Raw genomic sequence first — 26,097 nt, 5'->3', positions numbered from 1 at the left:
TGGAAAAGTATCACAATAATAAGGGAATTCAGCAGGTTGGCTAGATTAAGAAAAAGTGACAACAAAAAAACCCCGCACAGTATACAAGGTCAATAATCAATACAAGGGGCGCCTGGGTGGCTCAGTGGGTTAAGCCTCTGCCTTCGGCTCAGGTCATGATCTCGGGGTCCTGGGATAGAGCCCCATGTTGGGCTCTCTGCACAGCGGGGAGCCTGCTTCCCCTCCCCCTCTGGCTACCTCTCTATTTGTGATCTCTGTCTGTCGAATAAATTAAAAAAAAAAAATCAATACAAGGGGCGCCTGGGTGGCTCAGTCGTTAACCGTCTACCTTTGGCCCGGGTCATGATCCCAGGGTCCTGGGATCGAGCCCCGTGTCGGGCTCCCTGCTCAGCAGGGAGCCTGCTTCTCTCTCTCCCGCTCCCCCTGCTTGTGTTCCCTCTCTCGCTGTATCTTTCTGTCAAATAAATAAATTTAAAAAAAAAATCAATACAAGTCAATCTTTCTATAGAGGCAAAGGACAACTATTTAGAGAATAACATCCTTCCCCTCCCCACCCCTTCCAGAGATGGAAGGATTAAATACCTAGGAATCAAGTTATGAAATCTGCAGTATCAGGGCGCCTGGATGGCTCGGTTGGGTAAGTGCCGGGGGCTTGATTTCGGCTCAGGTCACGATCTGGGATCCTGAGATCCAACCCCACCTCAGGCTCCGCACTTAGCGCAGAGCTGGCTTGGGATTCTTTCCCTTTCCTCCTGCCGCCCCTCCCACCACACTCTTTCTCTCTCAAATAAATAAAATCTTTAAAAAAAAAAGCCCTTAAAAAAAGATCTGCAGTATCTATATTAAGACTGAAATGTTGAGGGACAAAAATATCTGTAACCAGGGCAGACCCTATTCTTAGAAAGGCAGGCTTGTCATTAGCTCAGTTTCCCCCAGAAGTCTGTACATTTAATGGGATCACTATAAAAATACCCAAAGGTTTTTAGAAGATATGGCAAATCTAAAGGGTTTTTTTTTTTTTTAAAGATTTTATTTACTTACTCGACAGAGGGAGACTCAGCGAGAGAGGGAACACAAGCAGGGGGAGTGGGAGAGGGAGAAGCAGGCTCCCTGCTGAGCAGGGAGCCAGACGAGGGGCTCGATCCCAGGACCCTGGGATCATGACCTGAGCCGAAGGCAGGCACTTTTTTTTTTTTTTAAGATTTTATTTATTTATTTGACAGAGATCAGAAGTAGGCAGAGAAGCAGGCAGAGAGAGAGGGGGAAGCAGGCTCCCTGCAGAGCAGAGAGCCTGATGCGGGGCTCGATTCCAGGACCTTGAGATCATGACCTGAGCCGAAGGCAGAGGCTTAACCCACTGAGCCACCCAGGCGCCCCGAATAAAATCTTAAAAAAAAAAAAAGAAAAGAAAAGAAAAAGGGATGTGGGTTCATTTATCAAAATACAAGCTGTATGTTCAGGACTGGTTTCCTATTAGACCTAGACAGAAACAAGAAAGAACCAGACCAGGGGCCCAGCAAGACATTGACAGGTTGAACAGCCTTTGAGGTGTAGTTTTAGTCAACGCTACTGTTTGTAGCAGGAAAAAATAAAATACACACGCTGTACTTGGGCAGAGGAGGACTTCAGGAGGTAAGGATTCCGTTGTCTTGATCAAGGGGTTTAGGAATGGGGAAAAGGTTTAACATACTTCACTCTACTTACAATATACTTTTTTTTTTCCTTTTTTTAAGAGGGGGACAGAGGGAGAAAGAGAATCCTGAAGCAAACTCCCCGCTCAGTGTGTCCTGACACGGGGCTCAATCCCAGGACCCTGAGCTCAGCCAAGATCAAGAGGCAGATAGATGCTTAACCAACTGAACCACCCAGGCGCCCCTCACAATATACTTTCTAAATGCATTTTTAGTGTAAAAAAAAAAAAAAGAAAAGAAAATTAGGTGGGCAAACAGAAGGTCTAACTAGGAAATAAAATCTGATGGGCGAAATTTACCAAGCTGTTGTGTTCACCGTGTGCATTTGTTACCTGGTCAGTAAACAAGCTGAAGTGTTTATTTTCATCCTTACAGAAGCAATGTTAAGAATGAGGGCCAGGGGTGCCTGGGTGGCTCAGTGGGTTAATAAGCCTCTGCTTATTAACTCAGGTCATGATCTCAGGGTCCTGAGATCGAGCCCCACATCAGGCTCTCTGCTCGGCAGGGAGCCTTCTTCCCCCCCACCCCCGCCTGCCTCTCTGCCTACTTGTGATCTCTGTCAAATAAATAAGTAAAATCTTAAAAAACAAACATAACAACAACAAAAAAAAAAACGAGGGGGCAAACAAAACAGAATAAATAACGAGGGGCCATAGAAATACGGAAGAAAGCACTAGTTTCTGATCTGGGGGTACGGAGGACCTTTACACTTTACACTTTGCCTCTGAATAACAGAAAAGCAGATACATGTAAATCTAATCCCTAAAAATAAGGTTCCTGTACGGCAAAGATAGGACGACTCAAGATCCAAGTAGCAAGCCAAGGGGGAAAATCGAATGCCCAAAAGGCAATCAGCAAAGACCAACTCACACGCCATCAGGGACAGGGAACACCTTCCGGTGGCCACCAGACTCCTGAAAATGTCCAATCGTTGTTTAAAATGCTAACAAGGCTCTCTCTAGGCCACTGACGAGGACTAAAGAACCAAAAGCCAGGGTAGGCTAAAGGGAAGTTCGCACTGTTCGCACTGTTGGAATGTTTGCACGTTAAAACCTCTAGACGGGTGGGTTGGTGCCATGTTCTGAAGTAGAAACAGGAAACATTCACACTCGATGATCAGGCGCCCCCAGGTGCTTCCCTGGAGAGGACGGAAAAGCGTGCACGAGGATGTTCAGGGCAGCGCTGTTCACAACAGGAGGGAAGCCTCTAGGCCCTTAGCAGGAAGGTAGTTTTAAGTTTTACAGCTGAACTAGGTTTGGTCCTTCACTCTTACGACCAGAGACCTGTCACTCACTGAGGGGAGAGCAACAGTTGAAGGGCCACCAGGGGCGCCATTTACCGGGTAGTGGTGGCAGGAGGGGCGCTCCTTATCCTAGCCGTGGTCCCCTGTGTCGTGAGTGCTGGTGACGAACACTTCTTTGTCCGCTTCTGCTTTGTTGGCGTTTTATAGCAAGTCTTTTCCCAAAGACAAACCAAAGGAAAGGTCGGTCTTAGAATTCGGTAGGACTGAATTAGGCTGAACGCCCAGGAGGAAGCCTACCTAAAAAATTTAGTTTGTCTGTGGGCACCAGGCCAGGGCTCCGAGCCACTCTTCTCCTTTCTCCGCCGTCCGCTACACAGGGCTTCCATCCTCATGGTCACAAGATGGCTGCTGTGCCACCAGGCATCCCCTTCCGTTCCAGAGCAAAGAAAGGCTATGCTGGGGAAGGCCGATGAAGACCGCTCCCTTAAAAGGCTTTCCCGGAAGCCACACTAACCAATTCCACGCGCGTCTCCTTGGCCAGACCTGTCGCAAGTTGACCCCCACCCCAAGCACACACACACACACACGGCACACCGGGAGTGATCTGACCTCCGCCTGACCCCTCTGTGGAGTCACCTTGCGCCCTGAGGAGCCCACGCTCACCCAGATGCAGCTGCGAGTCAGCTGGAAGCCCCTCGGAAATCACAAGTCACCAGCCAGGGTGGTTTATAGGAGAGATTTATTTGAAGAAATATTACAACATATAAAAACTACATAAAGTCTTAATTTCCACTCATACAGTGGTAAATTTGATACAACGCAGAATAAAAAACTTTTAAAATCCAGAATGCACAAAGTACGGCACAGTTTGATCACTAAGTCATTAGTTGATAAGCAAACCTCACAGAACAGCTTCATGTCAGCCAAGGCCACAAACACCGTGAACGACACATTTGAACTGACAGAATGACAGGTTAAAAATACAACATCAGTGCATGTTGGGGATCCCTGGTGCCAGAAACGAGGGCGACGGGAGGGCAAAACTAGTCCTTAGCAGGCTCCTCTTCCTTGGTTTTAACTGAAGGGACATAAAAGGGGAAGTCACCGCAGAGCACACGTGCGACGGATGCTAAGCAACACGCAAGCACGGCAAACAAGCTGAAACCAAGGGCTACGACAGCAGCCAGGTGTCCCTGCTGATGGCGCCCCAGACAGGTAGCAGCGGCAGCAGCTCGGAAGGGACGTGCAGTGAGACTGCTCCCGGGGGCTCCCAGGGATTCCCAGGCCGCCCTGGCCAGCATCTGGGCCAGGCCACGGGGAGGCCCGAGGAAAGGGCCCAGAGCCAACCACACGCCCCCGCACCGTACCTGAGGCACTCTCTCGAGCTTTGGCCAACATACAGCGCTTGATCTCCAAGCCGATGGCTTTGGCCAGAGGCGGCGGCACAGCGTTACCCACCTGCAGGAGGGAAGGAGAGGGATGCCTGGCTTGGCATGGCGGGGATCAGCACCCGCCTCTTGTCAGAACAGTGACGAGGGCACAAAAGCCCAGGTCTCCTGCTCACGTGGGCCTCCAAAGCCCTTCCACCATGACGGCTCTGGGACCCTCCCCCCAGCCCATCTTCACACCCGGAACCCCGTGTAAAGACCCGCCCACAGAAAAGGGGCCTTTAAAGGGCTTCAGAAAGTCAGCCAGATGCCGAGGCACCATGCTCCACTTCCGGCCAAGAGGGGTTGTTTCTAGATAGCAGGACTTGGAGGGTCGGGGGTGGCAGGAGGATTCTGCTAGAAGCGCAGACGCTGCTGGCTTTGTGAGCCACGCGCAGGCATCTCTTAGATGGAAATCCATTTAAGAAACAGCTAGCTCAACACCCTGAGCATCAGTGAGGGGCGGCGGGTTCGTTCCCACCCTTAGCAAGTGTGAATTTCCAGCACTGCACGTTTCCTCTGCTCCCTCACTAAAGTTCAGTGCCCTGGAACTTTCCTTTGGGCTGAACCTGCCTCAGAGCTGTAAACAGCAACCAATGTGCTCAACGAACAACAGCCTGGCCTGCGAGCACCCTGGGCCCTAGGGCCGGGGTCCCTCCGTCCTGGCATCCCCTGCCTGGGAATACTGAGGCCAATCGGCCGAAGAACTCTGGCTGCTCGGTGTCCCCTCAGAAGGGACCATGTGAGTCCTGCTCTCCGCTCACACACCCTGCCCCCTGGTCAGACTGAGGGGCCTGTGCCATCAGGGCCACTTGGTGTCATTCGGCCCCTGCTCAAGGCCAGAGGAAAAGCAGGCCCGGCCCCACCCCCCACTGACCTGCCGGTGCTTATCGAGGATGTTGCCGAACAGCCGGTAGGTGTCCGGGAAGCCCTGGGAGCGGGCACACTCCCGCACACTCACAACGCGGTGCTGCTCGGGGTGGAGAACGCGGCCCTGGGGGCGAGAGGTGAGGTGGGGAAGGGGAACAAGCCTGGGCCCACCCGCCCCACGGGAAACTCCAGCCTTAGGCTCGATGGCCAGTCTCCGTCAGCACAGAGGCAGGAGGTGGAGAGGAGCGCCAGCCTCTCGTGGGCTGCCCCCGCCCGCTGAGACCATGCCTCTGTCCCCTCCCAGCGCGACCCCAGCCCCCAGCCCTACCTGCTTGCCCATGGGCTCAGGGTTGGTGACGGTCGTGCTGAAGAAGCCATCCCACTCCAGCCGTCCGTAGAGGCCGGCCCAGTGGTTGTGCCTGTTCCCGGTGTGGGGCAAGCACCAGGGGATGAGGGTGTTGAACTGTCTAGCTGCAGAGTCACAGGCTTTGCCCGCTGGAAGAGAGGGCTGCGATGAGACTGCGGTTATGGAACGGGAGGGACAGAGCAGCGACAGTCCCCAGCCACACACACAGCTTTTAGGACTCCGTGCTCTCAGCACCTATTGACAGCAGGGACGTCCAGGATTGGGCTGTCTGTGCCTTGCCCGGGTCCGTGAGCGGCAGTCCCCAGGATCTCCAGCCGGGAGCCCCCGGACTGCTGCAGGCGATCAGAAGCTAAGGGGGCTGGGAGGCTGCGGTTCAAGGTAAAGCCAAGGGAAGTCCCACCCCGGGCACCGGCAGGGTCCCCACCTTCCACGCAGGAGCAAACCCCGCGGAGGGCCCCGGTGCTGCTGCAGCCGTTCTTCTTGTCGTGGTACGTGTAGCGCAGCTTCCTGGCCATGGTGCCGTCGGAGAGCCGCACCTCGATATTCGGCAGGTCGCGCCAGTCGGAGCCGGGCGCCAGAGGGATGTGCCGCATGCGGGCCGCCACCAACGCACTCATGTCCTGAAAAAGCGCAGCAGGGCCCAGCCGTCACTTCAGTCAGGGAGCACGAAGCACCCGTGGGAGGCTGGGCGCCACCATTCTCGGCACCGGAAACACCACAGTGCCCGGGAACCCCCGAGGGGTCTGTATCCCATCATGGGAGACAAACGGTAACCCAAATCAACAGCCTGGGGACTGCATGTGCCATGGAAGTAGCAAAGCAGGGACGTGGAACAGCATGGGGGGGAACAGGTGAAGGGACAGCTTAGGGCAAGCTGAGAGGGCTTCTCTGAGGTGGTGACAGGTGAGCAGGCCCCCGCGTGATCAGAGAACCACCTAGAGGAAGAACTGGGTTTGGTGTATCTGGGGGAACACACAGAACATGGGCAGAAGAGACGAGGTCAATCCGAGGGGGCAGTGGCCGAGCCCTGCTGCAGTGGGCATGGACGGCAGGGCAGGAAGAAAAGCAGGAGGCAAAGAGAGGAGGGTGGGAACCAGCTGAGAGGACGCTGATCTAGGCTGAACTGGACGGGGCCAGGCTCAGATCCTGCCTCCCACCCCAAGCCCTGGCTGGGCTCCAACCACACGTTCCATTCTCCTGAGGCCACTGGTCCGACCAGGCTGGCCCCGCTCTGGCAGGGTGCTGTTACCTTACAGATGTGGTCCCTGAGAATGGGCTGGTACTGTGCACCCCTGAGCTGCCTCTGGAACCAGGACTGAGGCTCCCCGTTGTACAAGATCTCAAGGGACGAAGCTCCATTCCGGACCTCAGGGAGGTCAGACATGGTGTCCCGCACGGTGATGGTCCGGAACGGGCCCGAGCTTAACCTGCAACAGCATAGCAGACCACTGACAACCTGGGAACCCGGGCCACCACTGTCCCTCACGCTACATGTGCCATATCCTGGCGGCTGGCACTGCCCCCTCCAGGGAGGACAACCTAGCTCAGAAGTCAAAGGGCTGCCCAAGGCCGCAAGTATACGAAGAGGCTAAGCTGTACTACGGGTTCTGCTCCCGATGATGGCCAGGTCCGGCGGCTGCCCCGCGTGCAGCCCTCACCCCGAGGTCAGAGCAAGACCAGAGGAGGTGAAGCGCTTGTGCGGGAGGCCGGCACCCCACTGCCTGCGCTAACACGTTCTCCTCAGCTCAGGCCTCCCCAGAGACCTGCCAACACCCCACCGGCCAGGGAACAAGCACCACGACACGGCGGGGCACACGGGCTCCCACCTGGTGATGTTGCTGACGAACTTCTTGTCGTCCACCACGACGCTCAGCTGGCAGGCCCGCGGCGCGAAAACGTGCAGTGGCTCTGGGAACAGGGGAAGCTGCTCTCCGGGGGCCGCGGCCAGGATGATGGCCCGCCTCCGCGTCTGGGCCACGCCGTACTGACCAGCCTGCAGAGCACGCGGGACACGCACACTCAGGCGGGCGCCCCCGACCAGCCCCTGCTGAAGTCAGCAGGTTTGCTCCCAACAAGAGTAAGTGGGGCCAGATGAAAGACAGGGGAGCCCGTGCCAAGGCCACTAGTCCCCGAAGACGGGAGTGAACGGTGCTGGCAATCACAGCCAGCTCTTTCAAGAGCTCTACGCGGGGTCCCGCGATCTCAGCGCTCTGTTTGGTGGGTGAGCCCAGGACGCACGGACGCTGGACACAGCGGGTGGGGGCCGGGGGGCAGCTCAGCGCCTTGCTCACGCACGCAGTACTACCTCACTGCCTCCCAGCCAGACTTTCTCCCCATTTTTGAGCATTGCTTCGGCTGTCGTTATGCCGTTAGTTACTGAACAGGTACATATAGACTAGCCGCTTTTCAGATCAAGCGTAGTTCCCTCTGATCAGCCACAACCTCTGTCTGTGCAAAAGCTACCCGTCGCTCCCTGGAGTACAACCTTCCACCTTCTTCCGAGGTTTGTACGCGTGCTCGTTCACCCGAGAGATACCACTGCGAGTGCTGGCGGTTTAGCTCTGCACTTCCGGCTTCCCCGCCCCCCACGGGGATCTAACTGCTCCCCAGAGCTGCGGGCTGGCTACCACCCTTCCCTCTCAAGGAAAAGGGGCTGGAGACACTTGGCCCCCGCGCAGGCACCAGAAGATTAGACTCTCGAGGCCGTAAGAGGGAAGTGGACTTCCTGGCGTGCCGGATCCGTGTCCCAGCCGCCACCTCCCCCGCGCTCAGTGGCATGGGTCACCATGTTACAGGCCTGTCCTGTTCAACTCTACTTTCGTTAGAAACCATCTGCGGCCGTCCAGGACCCCTGAGCCCCACACCGCCCCCCTGGCCGCCCACCTGCAACACGCCGAAGGTGCACTGATAGCCCATGCGGACCAGGCAGCGGAGAGTGAGCTTCAGGACCATGGAGCGCTTGAAGGAGACGAAGTTCCGCACGTTCTCCAGCAGGAAGTAGCGGGGCCGGTAGTAGTCACAGTAGCTGTGGGAGGTGGCAGAGACCATGGGGGTCATCCGCACGCACCAAATGAAGACCTACTCTACCAGAAGCTACACCCGCCGACTCTCAAGTCTCTCTGCTGAGAAGCCGGCCACCAGCTCCCTGGAGGCAGAGGTTGGGCGCCTCACCCTCGAGGCCTGCAGCAGGCACGCTAGCCACCCTCAGGCAGCCCTGACCACAGGCGCTTCTACTCTGTTTACCTGAGAAAGGAAACCACCAGGGAGTTCTTGAACTTGGAGTAGGTCCGAGAGTTGAAGCGGTTCATGCCACTAAACCCTTGGCAAGGCGGCCCACCGCACAGCATCTCCACGTCTCCCTTCTGAGGCAGCTTCTGACCCCGGGAGTTGGTCACCTCCCCGGCCATGACCAGCTTCAGCAGCACGTTGCAGTCCTCCGTGAACACCGTGGACCCGGGATTGTTGAGCCGAAATGCCTGGGCCGCGGGGTCCCACATCTCGATGGCCCACAGTGTTTCCGAGATGCCTGGGACACACAAGGACAAATGTGTGCGAAGCATCCCCTTGAATCACACTTGAGGCAGAACTGTGACCGGAGCCAGAAATGTCTTCCGGGTAGAACCTGCCTCATCCAGTGTGACCAGTTGCGCAAACAGACTCTCGCGGTGCGTACCTGCTTGGTGGAAGCCTTCTGACAAGCCCCCACAGCCGGAAAACACATCCAAGGTCCGAAGCTTAGGCAGTTTAATTTCGGTCTCCGGCTCACTCGGCTCACATGCCTGAGACTTCGCCCTGCCCTTCCCTGGAAGAGACAGGCCACGAGTTCGGTCAGAGCCCTCACCTGCTCTCCTTAAACCCCCATTCTGAATGCACAGCAAAGAACAAGCTAAGAGCAGAAGCTGTGTTTTCATACCAAAGGACTCCTCAGTTCCCGAATTACGGAAGACAGACTTGAGATCCGTGTGGAATAACGACATACCTTTACCCTTCCCTTTCCCTTTATTTCCAGGGCTACGGGCGTGGTTTGGAGGATCCTCAAAGCTTTTGTTCTTCGCATTATAGGCCTAAGAAGGAAAAAACCACAACAGTCTGGCAGAGAAATACACTGGTCCCTTTTCTAACAAAGGGAATTTAAGTTAATCTGACAAAGATCCACTTAATTTCTCCCTAATTACGGCCACAAGCAATTAGCCATCAATAAGAATACTTTGATTTTATTATGCTGGAAGCGGGCGGGGGGGGGGAGTTCTACGCTACAAATATTTTATGGGGCCAACACCAGAACTCCTGCTGTTCTAAGTACCTGGCCTACTCATTCTAAAAATAGGCAAAGGGACAACTGGGCCACCCACAGGGCCACCTGAGGGAGACAGGCGTGGACCAACTTCAGATGACCTAACGCAGGAAAAGGCACGTTCAAACAGCTCAAAAGCGATTCAGCTTCATTGACAGACTCCCAGCTCCCTTCTCGGTCACCAGTGCTCAGCCGTACAGACCTCACCCGGCCACAGACGCCTGAATAAAGGGACTGAGGGGCAGGACTGAGTCCGCCAGGCCACCTACTAGTCTCCAAATGCATTGTAGGTGCATAAGGACTCTCAAACGTTACTTCTGGCTGAAAGAAGTGTAAGTTCCAGAAGAACTCGAATACCGCAAATTCATACTCTGAGTAATTCCACGACTTTCTTGGGGGCTGGGACTTTGACCTGAAGCCCCTCCCTCCAGCCAGTGCAGGGTACTACCTCAAGGAAGTAGAAGCGGTCCGGCCCCCCTGCGGAGAAGTCCTGGAGGCAGCCAGGCAGGTCCTCCCCGTACTCCACCGTACAGCGGCCCTGCACGGCCTTGAAGTCCACAACCACCTCCTCGTCGCTCCAGTAAAGCAGGTTGATGTCTGCATGGTAGCTTGCTGGGGTAGACTTGTGGGTGTTCTCTGGCCTGAAAACGGAAGCCTCTTGGTTAGGAATTCTCTCTTGCTGTTAACTGACAAAGAATTAAATGGCACCACGTTTCTGGGGGTGCTCAGAAAACCAATAGGTAAAGACCACAACCCCGTTAGTTCAGCTTGAGTTCTATCCCCCTTCATCGGCACGACCAACTGAGTGTGATTCCTTGCCATGAGCTCAGGGAATGGTTTGTTGGTCCTTTACCATGAACAATAGCTGCCCGCTGCCCATTAAGCATCTAGAGCTTTCTTCTCTTGCTTATCCTAGCTAGACTTCTCATTTCTTTTCTGCTAATACAAATGATTATTACAAAGACTTTAAGAAGTCTTTGATATACATTAGTTAAGTGAAACAACCTTATACCCATCTCTGATTATTTTCAGGTTAGCTCCTAACCACTACGAGTTACTAGGATCCCAGAAGCAGACTAAGTGAAGCCAAGAACTTGGGAAGAGAATAGACAAAGGAACCCCAGAAACAGGAAGGGGCACCTGGGAAGAACAGGAGGACAGAATGGGGAGGGGGGAGGGGAGAGGGGAGGGGGCAGAACTCAGACAATCCTAAATAGATGGCAGAGTCCAGGACATTCCACCCCTGACTTTGTCACACACTTGACTTCTGCGTAAGGATTTGGGGCAGAGAACTCTGTCACTTTAAAACCAAGGTCTAAAGCAAGGCAATGAAATAGAATTAAGTCACTGTCATCACCTACCAGATAATCAGAAACACTTAGAGAAACAGCTACCTCTACCAAGGTCTTAAAACACCACTGTTACGACCCCATTTCAGACTTCTAGAAAGAGTGCTGCCTCCTGGAAGAGCAGAGGCCTTCACCGACCTATAAAATTTGTTGATTCTGATCTTGATATCAGTCTCGTTGGGCCTGCCGTTGCTCTTCTTGATACAGAAGATTTCTTTTATTCGGCCGATTCGGTACGGCTCAGGGGCATCCAGGTTACTGCCTTTGATGTAATCCGAGTACTTCCGGTAGTGTTCCGGATACAGATCTTCGTCCACAGGCTCCTTCCGCGGGCGTTTCACAGGACTGGACAGCTTGATGCTGCGGAGAAGCAAGCATTACGCGTGACTGAACGTGAAACCACAAAAAGCAATGACCTCGGCCTTCCTCACCAGCCAGTAACAGCTACTACTTAGCTCGAACACCTTATAAACTAATGTAGCTAAGTGCCCCGAGACTTAGAGAACGATTAAATCTCATCCATATAGTTTAAAATGAGCATTCTCGGGGCACCTGAGTGGCTCAGTGGATTAAGCGTTTGCCTTCGGCTCAGGTCATGATCTCAGGGTCCTGGGACTGAGTCCCACATCAGGCTCCCTGCTCAGCAGGGAGCCTGCTTCTCCCTGCCACCCGCCCTACCTCACCTGCTCGTGTGGTTCTCAAATAAATGAAATCTTTAAAAAATAAAATAAACCGAGCCTTCTCCATCTGTGCACTGCTGGCTACAGTAGCTACTGACACTGTCACAGTCTGCCCAGCTCCCGGCCACACGGCAGGACCGCACTTCCTGGCCTGTGACTCGTCCTACTCAATGAGTGTGAGAAAGGACACAAGGGCACTTCTGGGTGCGAACATTTAATTGCCAGGAGAGCCTCTGGGGCGCCTTCCCTCGGCTCAGACCAGCAACTCTGAGAGGGCAGTGGTTCCGCCAGCTCAGCTCCGAGTGACCCAATCGGCCAAGTGCCCTGCTGAACTATGATGGACACAGTACGGGCAAGAAGGAAACCTCCCATCTATGGGCTTGTTCCCAAGGCATAACCTGTGCTCTGCCGACTGAGGTGCTGACCAAGCGGTGAGGCTGCAAGAGGCATGGGGCGGAGACTCGCAGTCTGGGCAAGCCGGATGGGGCCCGGCTGCCGAGGCACTGGCCATGTGATCTGGCTGCACGCTGTCAAGGCTGCTGTTCAGGAAGGCGGCTGCCGTGCTTTCCCACCAGGCCCCCTTAGTTGGACAGGCTCCAGGGGCGCCCCCAAGCACCCGTGTGGACACCTGTGCTGTGCAGCAAGCACCGGGACATACAGCACCTCGGGCACCCTCCCCTCCGCACCATGGACAGCGGGGCTGAAGGGGGCTCCCGGCGCCAACTGCACGAGGCCGGAAGGCCCCTGCCCTGTGCTCCGTAATTCAGAGTAACTGAATGGAGGGTGCGGACTGGGTTCCAACTGGGACTTTAGGGAAATGCCACTGCAAGTCGGGGCACAGCTCGGAAAGCGCTGGTTGTCAATGCAACCATGTGCTAATTCTTAGAACAAAGACTGGATCGAGTGTGGAAATTCCTCGGCTTTATTTGTCCCCGAAGAGCCCCAACCCCCAACACAGAAAGAGGTCTTGCTCCTTCCTGGTAAATGGGCTTGGAACTCCTGTTTGTTCAGTCTTACTCTAGGCCAGGCACTAGGCTAAGTGCTTTCCGTTCAACTCACTTCATCAACAGAGCCCGGTGGGCGAGACCATCCTCCCATGGGACCAACAGGACCTGAGAGGAGATGGTCTCATCTCCCGGGCAGGGCCCCAACACGCACACCAGCTCCCCCTTAGCCGGTGCATCCGTGGACGTCCATCAGGCTTACAGCTTCACTCTGCCCTGGAGGGCTGGCCATGGCTGGTCACCACAAATACTACAGAGACAGTTTAGGCAGCAGCTAGTCCTCGGGGTCCAGGCTGGGGGACATCGCGAAGCGAATCCTGTACTGGTCCAGAGCTCACGGCCCTGCCCTGGGCAAAGCGGGCACTCACTTGAACGTGAAGGCCTCGGGGAGGAGGTACACGCCATCACCCACTCGATACTGGATGCCGTTCTTGGTGGCCGAGCTGTAGAGAACCCGGGTGTCCAGGTCCTCAAGCTGTTCCAGGACCCTGGGAATTTCTTTCTGCCTCATTTCAGCCAGACGGGCACAGCTTACACAGAACCTGAAGCAGCGAAGGACAGAAACAAAGGCCCTGAGCTGCTCGGCAGCGGCTGCACGAGCAGCCAGAGGCCCAGAGACTCTGAAGACCAACAGAAAATATTGCAAATATTTGTAGGAAGTAGCTTTCCTGTGGTTTATGTTCACGCTTTGAAGACACTCACTTGGGACCCAAGATATAACAAGAGAAAGTGACAAGTCAATTCCACTTTTGAGTAGTTGATATAAAAGACCAAACCAAACCAGACCCCTAAGACAAACAGAAAGTAGAGTACAGGAGAGAGTACACCACAAGCAAGAACGCAGAGTGGTTCAGTCAGAGCTCATGTCAAAGGAGTCTCAGACCGTTCTCTATTGGCTGAAAAGCTAGCTGGTGAAATTCAACATTATTTCTCATCCATAAGCCCATAAAGGAGAGCTAGAAATGGCCCTCATTGGACATCAAGTCACAAGGGAGAAGCAGGCTGATGGGACAAACACCAGAAGCATGCAAGGCGGTCCTCCCGGCCTCTGAGAAGCGCCGGAGCCATGCTGCGTCCCGGCAAGTGAGGCACGGAGGCCACAAAGGAAGGTGTGGGGCGATGAGCATCTAGAGAAAATCTTAAAAAGCAAGCCTCCCTAAGAGCTGTCAGTCACTAGGTAGACTAACACAGCATCAAAGGGAGCACTGACGGAAGAAAACCTCTAAGAAACACAAGGAAACGTGCAAGGTCTGTAGCACAGACGCCGAGAAGCGCACAGAAGTACACATTCTGCTCCTGGACGGGAGAGCCTCTCATGAAGGGAGCTCCGCGCCCAGGCCGTCCACAGATTTAAAGCAACTGTGACCAAGTCGGGCCGTCTTCGGTTGGTGGGGAAAAGGAAGCCCGGCAGACAGCAGCATGCGAGAGTTGGAGGGTCGCACAGAGCCGGGCTGGCACTCACTTGTACTTGTTCTCCTCCGTTGGCTGGGTTTTCGGAGGGGATTCAAATCTGGCGTAGTCTTGATCATACCACAGCTGGTAGAAGTAGGTTTTTCCATCATCCTCCGCTATCATAGCCTCGGGATCCATGCCTCCCTTTGAGTACAAGGACCTGGTGTCAGCCATGACCCCACGCAGAGAGAGAAGGGCACGCGAGGGGCGCTGGGCACTCACCTCCAAGGCCCAGTTCTCCGACGGAGCTTTATAGACGACCTTCACCTTGCTGTGGATGTACGAAAGCTGCATGTCCTCACATTCGTCCACCAGGAACAGCTCCAAGGGGTCCGACGTGGCTCCGAGGACCGTGTCTGTCCCGGCGCAGAACCAGTGGGCATGGAACATCTGCCCGTTGCTGCTGTCCTCCCACAGCGCAGTGACCCTGCACCGAAGAAAGGCACGCTCTTGACCGGCAAATCCGGACTGAATCCACTTAGGGCAACTTGTGTTTTCTTTTTGCAATCAGCCTAGCAAAGAGCCGCCACCGCTCTCCGAACATGAGCATCTGCTAGTGGTCTAAGAACGTGTGCTGAAGTCAAGCAAAGGAAAAGACACAAACCTTGCCAAATACAGCGGTTTTGAGGAGTCATCTGGAATAACAGAGACACAGTCCCCCACTTCCAGGGTTTCTGAGTCGATGCACACCTTCTTAAAGTAACTCTTCTTCCCATCAGTCTGAAAACGAGAGCTTCATTTCAGGTGAGGACGGGTCTGAAGGTCCAGTCTTGGCCTGACCTACCGGTTCCTATTACTTTGCATAAAAGCCTAATTCCTAACAATTTTAAGTCACGAGGCTCTACCGACCTGGTCACTACAGAAAACCTCTGCCTCCCTTCCCCGGAAGTCTGCACAAAGAGCACTCGTTCCCTCATCAGCCCTGCCCTTCGGTGCCGGCAGCAAAGCAGATTCTAGCATTTGACTTTAAACAGCACCGGTCCCAGCTCCTCCTGCCAAGGTCCGAAGGCCACACCCTGCCCCCAACTCCTGCCAGCCACGAGGACCTACTTCTCCCACCAGGAAAGCTAGTTTCCAACTCAGGGCCCCCGCCCTGTCTCTTCCCCACATCTTTGTGAGGCTGGTTCCTTGCCAACCTTCAGGGTCTCCACTCAGAGGCTGCCTCCTCGGGAAGCCTCCAAGGCCCCAACCTCCCTCCAGCTCTCCGCCCACTGGACAGTACGTGCCCCTTTCCTATCCTGGAGGGAGGATCAGCACACAGGACAGAGGCTTAGCTGCACCCAGGCTCACAGCAGCATCTGGCAGGGGAAGGCCTCACGCTACATACCAGATCTTTGGCTTACAGACATCAAGGAAGCAATGCTAAAGGAAAGGGAACCTCTCCAGCTTTGGTAAAAGTTGTGCCTTAGAGGGCGCCTGGGTGGCTCAGTGGGTTAAGCCTCTGCCTTCGGCTCAGGTCATGATCCCAGAGTCCTGGGATCGAGTCCCGCATTGGGCTCTTTGCTTGGTGGGGAACCTGCTTCCTCCTCTCTCTCTCTCTCTCTCTCTGCCTACTTGGGATCTCTCTCTGTCAAATAAATAAATAAAATCTAAAAAAAAAAAAAAAAAAAAAGTTGTGCCTTAGACAATCACAGAGAGACAGGCGATCTGCTAGCGTCGCAAAAACACCCACACCCAGGCCAGAGGGAGCAGCAGTGGCTCTCTTTGAAACAAGCTTTGATGGAGAACCAGCCTGACACCCCAGGACAGTGTCAAATGCCCACTTTGAAATGTTAGGAAAACGGAGTTTGGGGCACACAAGCAAACAAAAACCAAAAAACCCCAAAAGACCATTTCTGGTGCATGGCCAAGGGCCCTGGCCTCTCCCACTGGCCCCGCTCCTCTCGGGGGTAAATGAGCAGGTTTCTCTGCTCCAGGACTCAGGCTGCTGAAGGGGTGTGGCAGTGACACACAGGGCGACAACTTTCTCAGAGCTGTGACAATAAGACCATCGTCTCCCGGATTACCTTGACAGCGTCTCCAACCCAAGAGATCCGGTTCTTGTTTTGTTTCTTTTTCTTCCCCTGATGCATTTTTTTGGGTGATGGCATCTCTGGAATATTGTCATCGACCTCTTCATCGTCATCTGCCTCCTTCATGGCCATGTTGGGGCACCTGTAAAGTCACTCGTTATAAGCAAATCTCCTTTATAAGTGAAACCTACTGGGGCTGCTGTAGTCAGATAAAGGGGACAAGCCTGGTGACAACGCTAGGTAAGGGAAAGCTGCCTGCAACGGATACCCTGGCCCACCTGTTCTGGGCCAAGCTCACTCGCCATCGACTGGCATTTTCCTCTGCCACAAGAGCAGCGTCGGCCAAACCTACCTCCTCTCTTGGCAAGCCTGTTTGCTCCGTCCGCTACCACCAAACTTAACCATATCTTTACAGGCTTTACACTGTCCACATTCGGGCTGCTGACAAACCTAAAAATTTTTAAGAAGTGAATGAAATGGCCATTAGTAACTATTGGCAACCATTTTTTTTTTTTTGGTGAATTACAATTTTAAGAAATTGTATTTAGCCTCATTAGGTTATGTATGAGAAGGAAGTCCAGAGCAAGATCCCATTCATACCCTCTAGGCGAGCAAATTTTAAAAGCAGGACATGTGTTGGGACAAGTGCAGAGAAAGCAACGCTAAAGGGTAAGCCAGCACCACCACTCTGGAGTTCTCTAGACTGAAGTGAAACATAACCCACACCTCAGCAATTCTGCTTCTACATAGAGATGGTCACAAGAAACCTCACTCAAGGACACCGCCACAGTGTTGTAACAGGGATAATGCTGGGATATTCATATAACGAAATGCCATTTAATAATCCAAGTGAGTCAGCTAGATTAACCACGTCAACACGGAACAGGTGCAAACACCAGCTGTGTGTATTTAAGATGCTTTGAACACTGCACATACATGTGCTAGATGAAAAAGTAAAACCAAAAGAATGGTAAGAACGTGTGAATTCCTGTGAAACCAAAAGGAAAGCGCAGTCCAGCAGACAGCATGAACACAGGTTCTAAAGGCAGCTGTGGCATCTGAGTTTTTGTCCAAAATAAGTCAAATACAGGCAGACCTCAACTCCAGGCCACCACGGTAACATGAGCCGAATGAAGTTTCCGGTTTCCCAGTGCAGACAGAAGTTATGTTTACGCTACGCTGTAGTCCATTAAATGTGTTATTAACTAGCTTTAGGTCTTAAAAAAAAAAAAAAAGATAAAAAGAAATGTGTTTTTAAAAAATTCTTTACTGCTAAATATATGCTAACTAACCATCATCTGAGCTTTCAGCAAACTACAATCACTGGTCACAGGTCACCATACATATGAGTAACTGTGAAATACTGCGAGAATTACCAAACTGTGATAAACTCAGGGAGCAAATGCTATCGGGAAAATGGCACCGACAGACCTGCTCAATGCAGGGTTGTCACAGAACTTCTATTAGTAAGAAAGAAAACAAGCCCCCAAACCCCAAAATACACACAACCCTCTCCCCAAATACAGCGTCTGCAAAGGACAGGAAGACAAGTGATGCCCGCTGTGGACACCAAAACACCGCCTCTCCACATGACCCGAGAGAATAACCCCCCACTCCAGAGTGAAGCAGATGCAAGAATTCACAGAAGAGAGGGCTTTTAAAGGGCCTCAAATCTACTTGGGACGGAGTCCCCCCTTCCCTGGTAAAGTTACACTGGGAGACAAGGCAGGCTCCCAGGGGGAGGTCCTCCCCGTCTGAAGCGGCAGCGCCTCCGTGCGGGGTAATAATCCCTTCCTCTGCACCCAGGCTGCTGGGCGCGGTGCGACCCAGACAGGACAATGCCGCCGGGAGGCCAGCCTCTTCGGTGACAGTGGTGTTAACAGCAAAGTGCCCAAGCACCCCTCTTTCCACAGCTGTCCGGTCAATGAGTTTGTCCCATGGGGCATGCAATCCCCCCGCCTCCAGATAACTGACTCTGGCTTAGGGGTGACGTCTGAGCAGGGAGAGTCTCAAGCTCCCCATTACTCAGGCAGCCCAGCCCACGTGAGATTACCTCACAGACGCCGCACCGCCGGCGTTTGAAGGCGTTCTCCTTGTCCTCTTTGTCATCCTTTTCGATCTGCTCTGCGAAGAAAGTGTCGAAGATCTGGTAGACCAGCTTGGTCGTGGTGGCTTTAGTGGGACCTTTGTCCTTCTCTTTGGCAGAATGCCCAATGGTCCGACGTCTTTCAGCTCGCCTGGGACAGAGGTTTCCGTCGTGTTAGGGGCTGGGAGAAGCGCCCAGGACACTCTACCTTCGCTGGTCTCGTGTCTTCCGTTTTATTCCTGCCGCATCCTTACCTTTTCCCAAGGGTGACCCCAGCCAACTTGATCAGGTCTCTCATGCAAGGGGTCAGAAAGATGGGCTGCTCGTCACTGTCCCCGGCCTCATCATAACTCTCTACTTGTTCTACCACAAACTGGGCGTGTCGCAGGAGAGAGTCCTCTGTGAATCGATTCAGGTTGAGCACAGAAGGAGGAACAGTGGTCTTTAAGAAAAACATCAGAAGTTTCTCTTAGGCTTAAGCAAAACTGTTCTAATGAAACTGAAAAACAGTTTCTCATCTTAGATGTTGAGTTTTCGAGCAAACGCCACGCAGCCCGTAAACAGGCACGCGGCCCAGGTCACGAAGACCCTGCGCCTCTCACCTCAATCTTGTTGATCAAGTCTTCATAGGTGGAGTCTGGGTTGCCCTGCAGGAACTCGACCACAATCTTACTGATGTAGATCTTCTCCTGCATCACACTGAACAGCGGTGCGTACTCGGGGTTGGGGTCCATCAGAATGTACTCGGCAAAAGCTGCAGTAAGCAGAAATTTTAAATAAAAAGTGGTTTGAGGGGCACCTGGGTGGCTCAGTGGGTTAAAGCCTCTGCCTTCGGCTCAGGTCATGATCCCAGGGTCCTGGGATCAGGCCCCGCATCAGGCTCTCTGCTCAGCAGGGAGCCTGCTTCCCTTCCTCTCTCCCTCTGCCTACTTGTGATCTGTCAAATAAATAAATAAAATCTTAAAAAAAAAAAAAAAGTGGTTTGAACCTAATGGCAACTATGACAGCCAAAGAGCAGGGATGAGTCTGTGAAGACTCTGGAAGAGTCTAAGTCGTTCCCTACGCAAAAGTCACCAAAATGCAAAGTACATTCAGAGTCAACTGGTTCAGAAGTGGTCTGAGACAGCCAGGGAATGGGGGCGCCCGGGGGCTCACTCGGGAGAGCACACAACTCCATCTTAAGGTTATGAATTCAAACCCCACCTTGGGTGTAGAGATTCCTTAAATAAAATCTTAAAGACATCTAGAGAATAGGAGACTGGCCAAGTCACCTTACTTCGGCTCATCTTTGTTTTTGGAATTCAGTCTGGGTTTGAGCTAAAGGGACAGGACCTGTTCTTTCAGCTAACTGGAGGGTCAGTTCCAGAGCCAGCTGGAAAAGTCATTCTGCTGGAACCCGACCTTGTTCCCACACAGTCACAAGTTAGTCAGCTGCCGTTCCCGTGAGCCTGAGGCATCCCACCAGAGCCCAGGCGAGCCCCAGGGAGGGCAGGAATGAAGGCCCCTTCAGATCCCGTTACAGTTCCCAAGAAGCCACATACTTACAAGTGCTGAAGCCAATGAGCGCCTTTTCGCCACCGTCAAAGCCAGTGATCCACCATTCATTTATGGGGCCAAGATTTTTGCCATTAACACCACCTAAGAGAAAAAAAAGAAAGTTTCCTGAAAATGAGCTAAGAGCCAGGACTCCCATCAAACCCCAGAAGGGCCAGTGGCACCAAGCGCCCCCAAGCTGACTGCTCGACAGCCAAAGAGGGGAGTCCGCAGGGCCAGTGGACTGTGCTGACAGCGGTCCGCAGCACAGTCCCAGGTCCCAACTTGAAGAGGGCGGAGCGCCAGCTGAGCACTGCTTTGGAGGCGAGCTTCATTTTTCAGATCTCAGGCCCACACAGAACCCGGAGCGTTCCACTTACCTTCGAGAGATGGGTCATCATCATATATTGGCTTTGCGTAACCGGAGAAGAAGAGTTCAACGTTCTTCTCGATGAGGCCGGTGTCGATCGGGCACAGGTGACCGCGCTTGCAGTACACGCTAGACAGGCAACAGAGAGCTGTTACCAGCCCGCTGGAGAAGGCAGGTGGCCGTACAGAGTTCCGTGCAGACCCGAGGTGACGGGACTAGGTGCGAGTCCTAGGCTCCTACCTTGCCGGTTGCCAGAACACTAGATCGCCAGTGTCCTAACCCCAATTGTTCTACCTGACTCTCCCTCCTGTGCATCAAGAGGACCTTGACGCCTGCAGGCCTAGGTGTCTACAGGGGTGACACCGGATCAGGGAGTCTTACAGCGGGAGGACAGGAAACCTCATAGGGGAGGAGTAACTCCGTCTTCCCTTGGCATATTGCTAATGTCTAGGGCGTGTTCCACTCAAGGTCATGCAACACTTGCTTCCATTAGCTCCAAAATGTTTTTCACTGCCCCAGAGAGAAGCTCGTCTCCGGTAAGCAGACACTACTTCCTATTCCCTCCCTGCCCTGGCAACTCCCCACTCTGTTTGTCTGCATTTACCTATTCACGGTATTTATACATGGTCCGTGCTACAGGAGTTTCACCTCCAAAAAAAAAAAAAAAAAAGAAAGTGTAATACAGCATACTACATTAACAGCATAAAAGTAGTACAAAGATATGGGAAGGACAGACTTCGGCTCACTCAGATGGTTAAATCTCTAGCTTGAAAGCATCCACAGTCCTGTCACCCAAATGTCAAACTTCAGAAGAACATGAAATCGGGGGGGGGGCGGGAGGGGGGGCACAGGTCCTTCTGCTCATGCTGGCCTCAGCGACTACTTTCTGCCCCAGAGGTACCATCTTGTTCCTCAAAGGCCCAGGCAGGCCACACGCCATCTGCAGCTCTGGGGAGAACCACCCTCCACCGCGATCCCGGAGCGTAGGCGCTCGGAGGCCAGAAACCCTCATCGTGAAATCTCACAAAACTCAAGAAATGAAAACATGAACACCTTGAGCTGAACTCCCCTACTACATGGCAGGCATGACAGACAGACATGAGTCACAGCTCTGCCCTCCGGACTTAAAGCCCAGTGGGATGTGTGGACACGTATCAAGGGAGAACAGGACACCGTGGACCTACAGAAGAGGAGGAAGTAGTACCCAGCCAGACAAGCTTTCCATGGGTCCTCTTTTTATTTTTTTTTTTTAAATTTTACTTGAGATAGAGTGAGAGACAGCATAAGCAGGGGGAGCGGCAGGCAGAAAAGCAGGCTCTCCATCAAATCAGGAGCCCAATGTGGGGCTCGATCCCAGGACTCTGGGATCATAACCTGAGCTGAAGGCAGCCGCTTAACTGACTGAGCCACTCACGGGTTCTCCTGATAGAGGTGATATCAGGGAGAAGTTCGAAGTTCCAGGCAGGGGCAGGACGCACCAGTTCATAGTACGGCCCCTGCCCTGGACTTGCATCCACCTGCCACTTTCAGCCCAAGTACCAGGGGTCACCAGAGTCCCCCAATACCCCAGGCAGTCTGGCTCCAATGGCCCGAGACTAAAGAGCACATTATCCTGGGAAGTATGTCTTTAATGCCACCTCTCCGCCGTGCAGGAAGGAGTCTGCAGCAGACCCCTCTCCAGGGGGCAGCCAAAAGCCCCCAAGCTCTGACACTCCTGACTACGGCAGCCCTGGCTCCCCGAGCCCCGGTCTGGGGAGACGCAACAGGGACATACGAGGGCACGAACGTCGGTGGTATCAACACAGCACGCTTCAGGGGCCGAAGCGAGGGCCAGGCCTAGAGACCACAGGTAGACGGACAGCATCCTGACACAGATCAGGATCCTGATCGTGTTGGAGAGGAAGATACAGCCGACCACCGACCCCAGGAAGCAAGGAATGTGCTGCAGAAGAAACATACTGGGGATCCTGTCTGAGGGCAAGAGAACCCCTAACCGGCTCGGGCTCACAGGTGTCATGGAAGTGATGCCCACCTGAGGCTCGCAACAGGTGTGATGGAGGCCACCCCCCGCACCCCACAGGAAGGGGAAAAGCACCTGCCACGGCCGGAAAGAAATCCTGGGCTAGTCCTGGAGTCAAGCCATTTCCCACAAACAAAGCACAGCCTCAGAGTAGCTGCAGCAAGAAGGGGCCGAGTGGAACACGGGGCGCCGAACACGGAGACTCGTGTCCTCAAAGGCTTGTCTGAACCTTGCCAAAGGCGCAGTCCGGATGCCAACCCCCTCACGCAGAAAACTCGGGGGGTCACTGCCACAGCCTGCAAAGCCCTGCAGGATCTAGCCCCCTCCCTGACCCCCGGGCTCCCTCAACCCCCACCACAGCAGCCTCAGGACGGCGTCGTCCACAGCTAACAGGAGTCCACCCCGGAGTCACACCCGCTGTGCCGTCCGCGTGCGGAGTGGGGGGTGTCCTCCCCAGTCATCCCCTCGGCTCGTTCTCCAGCTCACTAAGGGCTCTGCTCCAGTCGCGCACCCGCCATTCCAGACGCGTTTTCTCCCGCCCCTCTGCTCGCCGTGCCTTTCCCATCTACCGTAGCTGTCACTGCCTGACAGGGAGGACGTTGTTTCTGCCCCCATGAAAGCAGGGACCTGCGCAGCTCCATCCCCAACACCGGGGTCACCAGCCGGCACGTGGCTGGCCTGCGTCTGAGTGAGCTTCAGGACAGGTACAGACCGTAGCTTGCACACGTATAGTCTTAACCAGCCACACAGCAACCCTACCACACTCTCGCCATCTTTGTGGCTCTTACCCTTGAAGTGTTAGCCACTTAGGAAATGTTACAGGTTAGGTGTTGAAGAACTTCACTAGGATGGTGGAGGAGACACAAAAACAGACAACTTCACGGGGACCTTAAGAAGTTCGGCACTGGGACGCCTGGGTGGCTCAGTTGGTTGAGCGGCTGCCTTCGGCTCAGGTCATGATCCCAGCGTCCTGGGATCGAGTCCCACATCGGGCTCCTTGCTCAGCAGGGAGCCTGCTTCTCCCTCTGCCTCTGCCTGCCTCTCTGTCTGCCTGTGCTCACTCTCTCTGACAAATAAATAAATAAAATCTTTAAAAAAAAAAAAAAAAAAAAAAAAAGAAGTTCGGCACTGTCGGGGAAGCGCTGTTTTACTCTGCAGCAGAAGCACGTCGGTTACCTGAAGCAGGTCAGTTTGTGCTGGGGAAGAGCCTCGTAGCTCTCAAAGCCAGACTCGTTGGCATCGAAGATGGAGAGCTTCTCGCTGGTCAGCAGCTGTGGCTCGTCCACCTGCGAGACAGCCCGCCGTTAGGCAGCGGCCGAGGCCAGGCCCGGACGGTGGGGCGGAGCCGGAACTTACCGCGTCGGGAGGGTGCTGCTCGTACTTCAGATCGGCGTCGTCCAAGTACTGTCCACACTGCACACACCGCAGAGGGTTGGTCTGGGGGCAGGGACACAAACAGCGCTCAGAGGGTGGGCACTGGGCAACCCCGCCGCCGCTGGAGCACCAGTGATACCCCTGGCTGCAGGTTTACCTTGGAGGACACTACTGTTTTGGCTCGGGCCATTTTCTTCTCCATTCTGAGAATAAAGCACAAGATAGTTTGGTTTTTAAAATCCTTTCGGAACGCGTGAGAATCTACTAAAGCTACACCTTATCTACCAACAGAGCATCGCTGCTGCCTTGGGGCAAGGTGCTGGGTCCCCTCCCCACCCTTCCCACCAAGAGGGCTGCTGCCTCGGCAGACTGGCAGGGTTCGGGTCCTGAGCTCACAGAGCCAATCAGACACAAAGCTAAGCTAAGGCTGCTCTCGAAATTCACTAAAAGCCTCTTCATCTTTCCTTCTAGGACAAGAATTTTAATACGACCTGCTTTTACCAAGACAAAAATAAGTTCTTACGGTTCTTTGGATGTAGTTTTGCGTCTCTTCTCTTCCTAAACAGAGAGAACAAAAGAGGAGTGAAGGATACAACAAAGTATTTTCCATCTGAATAATGCTTGAGAATTTTACATACATGTTTATCACAAAACCTGGTCAGAGGCAGAGGGGAAGGCAGTCAAAGGACCAGCGAGGCCCCAGTCATCTGCCATGTATAAAGTCTTAATTCAAAATTCCCATAATGAAAGTCCTTTATTTTTTCTTTAAGATTTTATCTGAGGGGCGCCTGGGTGGCTCAGTCGTTGAGCATCTGCCTTCAGCTCAGAGGGTACTTGGGGCTCCAAGATCCCGGGGTACTCGGATTGAGCCCTGCATCGGGCTCCCTGCTCCTTCCTCTCCCACTCCCCCTGCTTGTGGTCCCTCTTCTTGCTGTGTCTCTCTCTGTCAAATAATAAGTAAAATCTTAAAAAAAAAAAACCAACTTATTTGACACAGAGAAAGCGTGCACACGTGCCAGCAAGAGCACACAAGCACAGGGAGCAGGAGAGGGGGAAGCAGGCTCCCCACCGAGCAAGGAGCCCGATGCAGGGCTCGATCCCAGGATCCTGAGATCATGACCTGAGCCAAAGGCAGACGCTTAACCAACTGAGCCACCCAGGAACCCAACAGAGACCACTTAAAAAAATAAAACAAACAAACAAAAAACCCAGAAAGTTTAGGGGCACCTGGGTGGTTCAGTTAGTTAAGCATCTGCCTTTGGCTCAGGCTGTGATCTCAGGTCCTGGGATCGAGCCCTTCCCCTTCCCCCACCCCCGGGCTCCCCACCTTGTGCTGGCTGTTCCAAAATCTTTAAAAAATAATAAAAGGAGCCTGCTTCCTCCTCTCTCTCTCTGCCTGCCTCTCTGCCTACTTGTGATCTCTGTCTGTCAAATCAATCAATAAAAAAAAAAATTTTAAAAAATAATAATAATTAAAAAAATTTTAAATGTTTAGCTTTCTTGTACAAGCAGTACCTTAAGTCAACAACTGATAAGGGGTGCTATGGAATGAATTAAGTCCCCCTCAAATTTCACATTGAAGCCCTAACCCAGAATGTGGCCATATTTGGAGAGGAGGCTTTTTTTTTTTAATTTATTTTTTTTTTAAAGATTTTATTTATTTATTTGACAGAGAGAGACACAGCAAGAGAGGGAACACAGCAAAGAGAGTGGGAGAGGGAAAAGCAGGCTTCCCGCCAAGCAGGGAGCCCGATGCGGGGCTCGATCCCAGGACCCTGGAACCGTGACCTGAGCCGAAGGCAGACGCTTAACGACTGAGCCACCCAGGCACCCCTGGAAAGGAGGCTTTTAAGGAGGTGGGAAGTGACCGAGGTTGTAAGGGTGGTCTCAACCTGTTGGTCCTAATCCAACAGGACTGTGTCCTTGTAAGGGACAGCAGGCTCCCACTTTTCCCTCCACGTTTGCACAGGGAAGAGCCTGTGAAGGCACAATGAGAAGGCGGCCATCGGCAAGCCAGGAAGAAAGGCCTCACCAGAAACTAACCCCGTTGGCATTTGATCTTGGACTTTGAGTCTCCAGAACTATGAAAATAAACATCTGCTGTTTAAACCACCCAGACGATATTATAGGAGTCTGCTCGGGCCACCATAGAGAAAGGGAAAACCTACTTCTAGAATTATTTGGGGTAAATGAAGGAATGAGAGAACTGGACTATCACCACTCTGCAGCTCCCCGTGATAAAACAGACTTACGCAGTAACTGTTGAAAACCTCCGTGAAAAGCTGAGAGGGACTTTATAAAGGATGGATCGGGTGACAACCCTTC

General features: G+C 53.4%; 1 protein-coding gene across 2 annotated transcripts in view; it reads right to left on the bottom strand.

Annotated features, from left to right (window-relative positions):
• Window positions 1-3,656: 3,656 nt before the first annotated feature.
• Window positions 3,657-26,097, bottom strand: part of DNMT1 (DNA methyltransferase 1) — a 45,146-nt gene continuing 22,705 nt past the window's right edge. For both annotated transcript variants that reach the window (XM_080797873.1, XM_080797874.1), the window contains exons 13-40: window positions 24,296-24,330; window positions 23,930-23,975; window positions 23,755-23,835; window positions 23,575-23,684; window positions 20,389-20,507; window positions 20,021-20,113; window positions 19,078-19,229; window positions 18,730-18,917; window positions 18,443-18,626; window positions 16,742-16,839; window positions 16,384-16,531; window positions 14,982-15,097; window positions 14,600-14,804; window positions 14,388-14,521; window positions 13,294-13,467; window positions 11,380-11,601; window positions 10,341-10,533; window positions 9,578-9,662; window positions 9,272-9,400; window positions 8,842-9,124; window positions 8,482-8,623; window positions 7,425-7,591; window positions 6,848-7,025; window positions 6,023-6,218; window positions 5,560-5,726; window positions 5,239-5,355; window positions 4,302-4,392; window positions 3,657-4,012 (exon numbers count right to left, since the gene is read on the bottom strand). In XM_080797873.1, the coding sequence (XP_080653999.1) occupies window positions 3,978-4,012; window positions 4,302-4,392; window positions 5,239-5,355; window positions 5,560-5,726; window positions 6,023-6,218; window positions 6,848-7,025; window positions 7,425-7,591; window positions 8,482-8,623; window positions 8,842-9,124; window positions 9,272-9,400; window positions 9,578-9,662; window positions 10,341-10,533; window positions 11,380-11,601; window positions 13,294-13,467; window positions 14,388-14,521; window positions 14,600-14,804; window positions 14,982-15,097; window positions 16,384-16,531; window positions 16,742-16,839; window positions 18,443-18,626; window positions 18,730-18,917; window positions 19,078-19,229; window positions 20,021-20,113; window positions 20,389-20,507; window positions 23,575-23,684; window positions 23,755-23,835; window positions 23,930-23,975; window positions 24,296-24,330 (3,888 nt within the window). In that variant the 3' untranslated portion in view covers window positions 3,657-3,977. The remainder of the gene's footprint in view (window positions 4,013-4,301; window positions 4,393-5,238; window positions 5,356-5,559; window positions 5,727-6,022; window positions 6,219-6,847; window positions 7,026-7,424; window positions 7,592-8,481; window positions 8,624-8,841; window positions 9,125-9,271; window positions 9,401-9,577; window positions 9,663-10,340; window positions 10,534-11,379; window positions 11,602-13,293; window positions 13,468-14,387; window positions 14,522-14,599; window positions 14,805-14,981; window positions 15,098-16,383; window positions 16,532-16,741; window positions 16,840-18,442; window positions 18,627-18,729; window positions 18,918-19,077; window positions 19,230-20,020; window positions 20,114-20,388; window positions 20,508-23,574; window positions 23,685-23,754; window positions 23,836-23,929; window positions 23,976-24,295; window positions 24,331-26,097) is intronic.

Source organism: Martes martes (genome assembly GCF_963455335.1).
Source record: "Martes martes genome assembly, chromosome: 1".
Lineage (NCBI taxonomy): Eukaryota > Metazoa > Chordata > Mammalia > Carnivora > Mustelidae > Martes > Martes martes.
The sequence above is the reverse complement of the archived record's forward strand: the minus strand, read 5'-3'. Positions and strand labels throughout refer to the sequence as shown.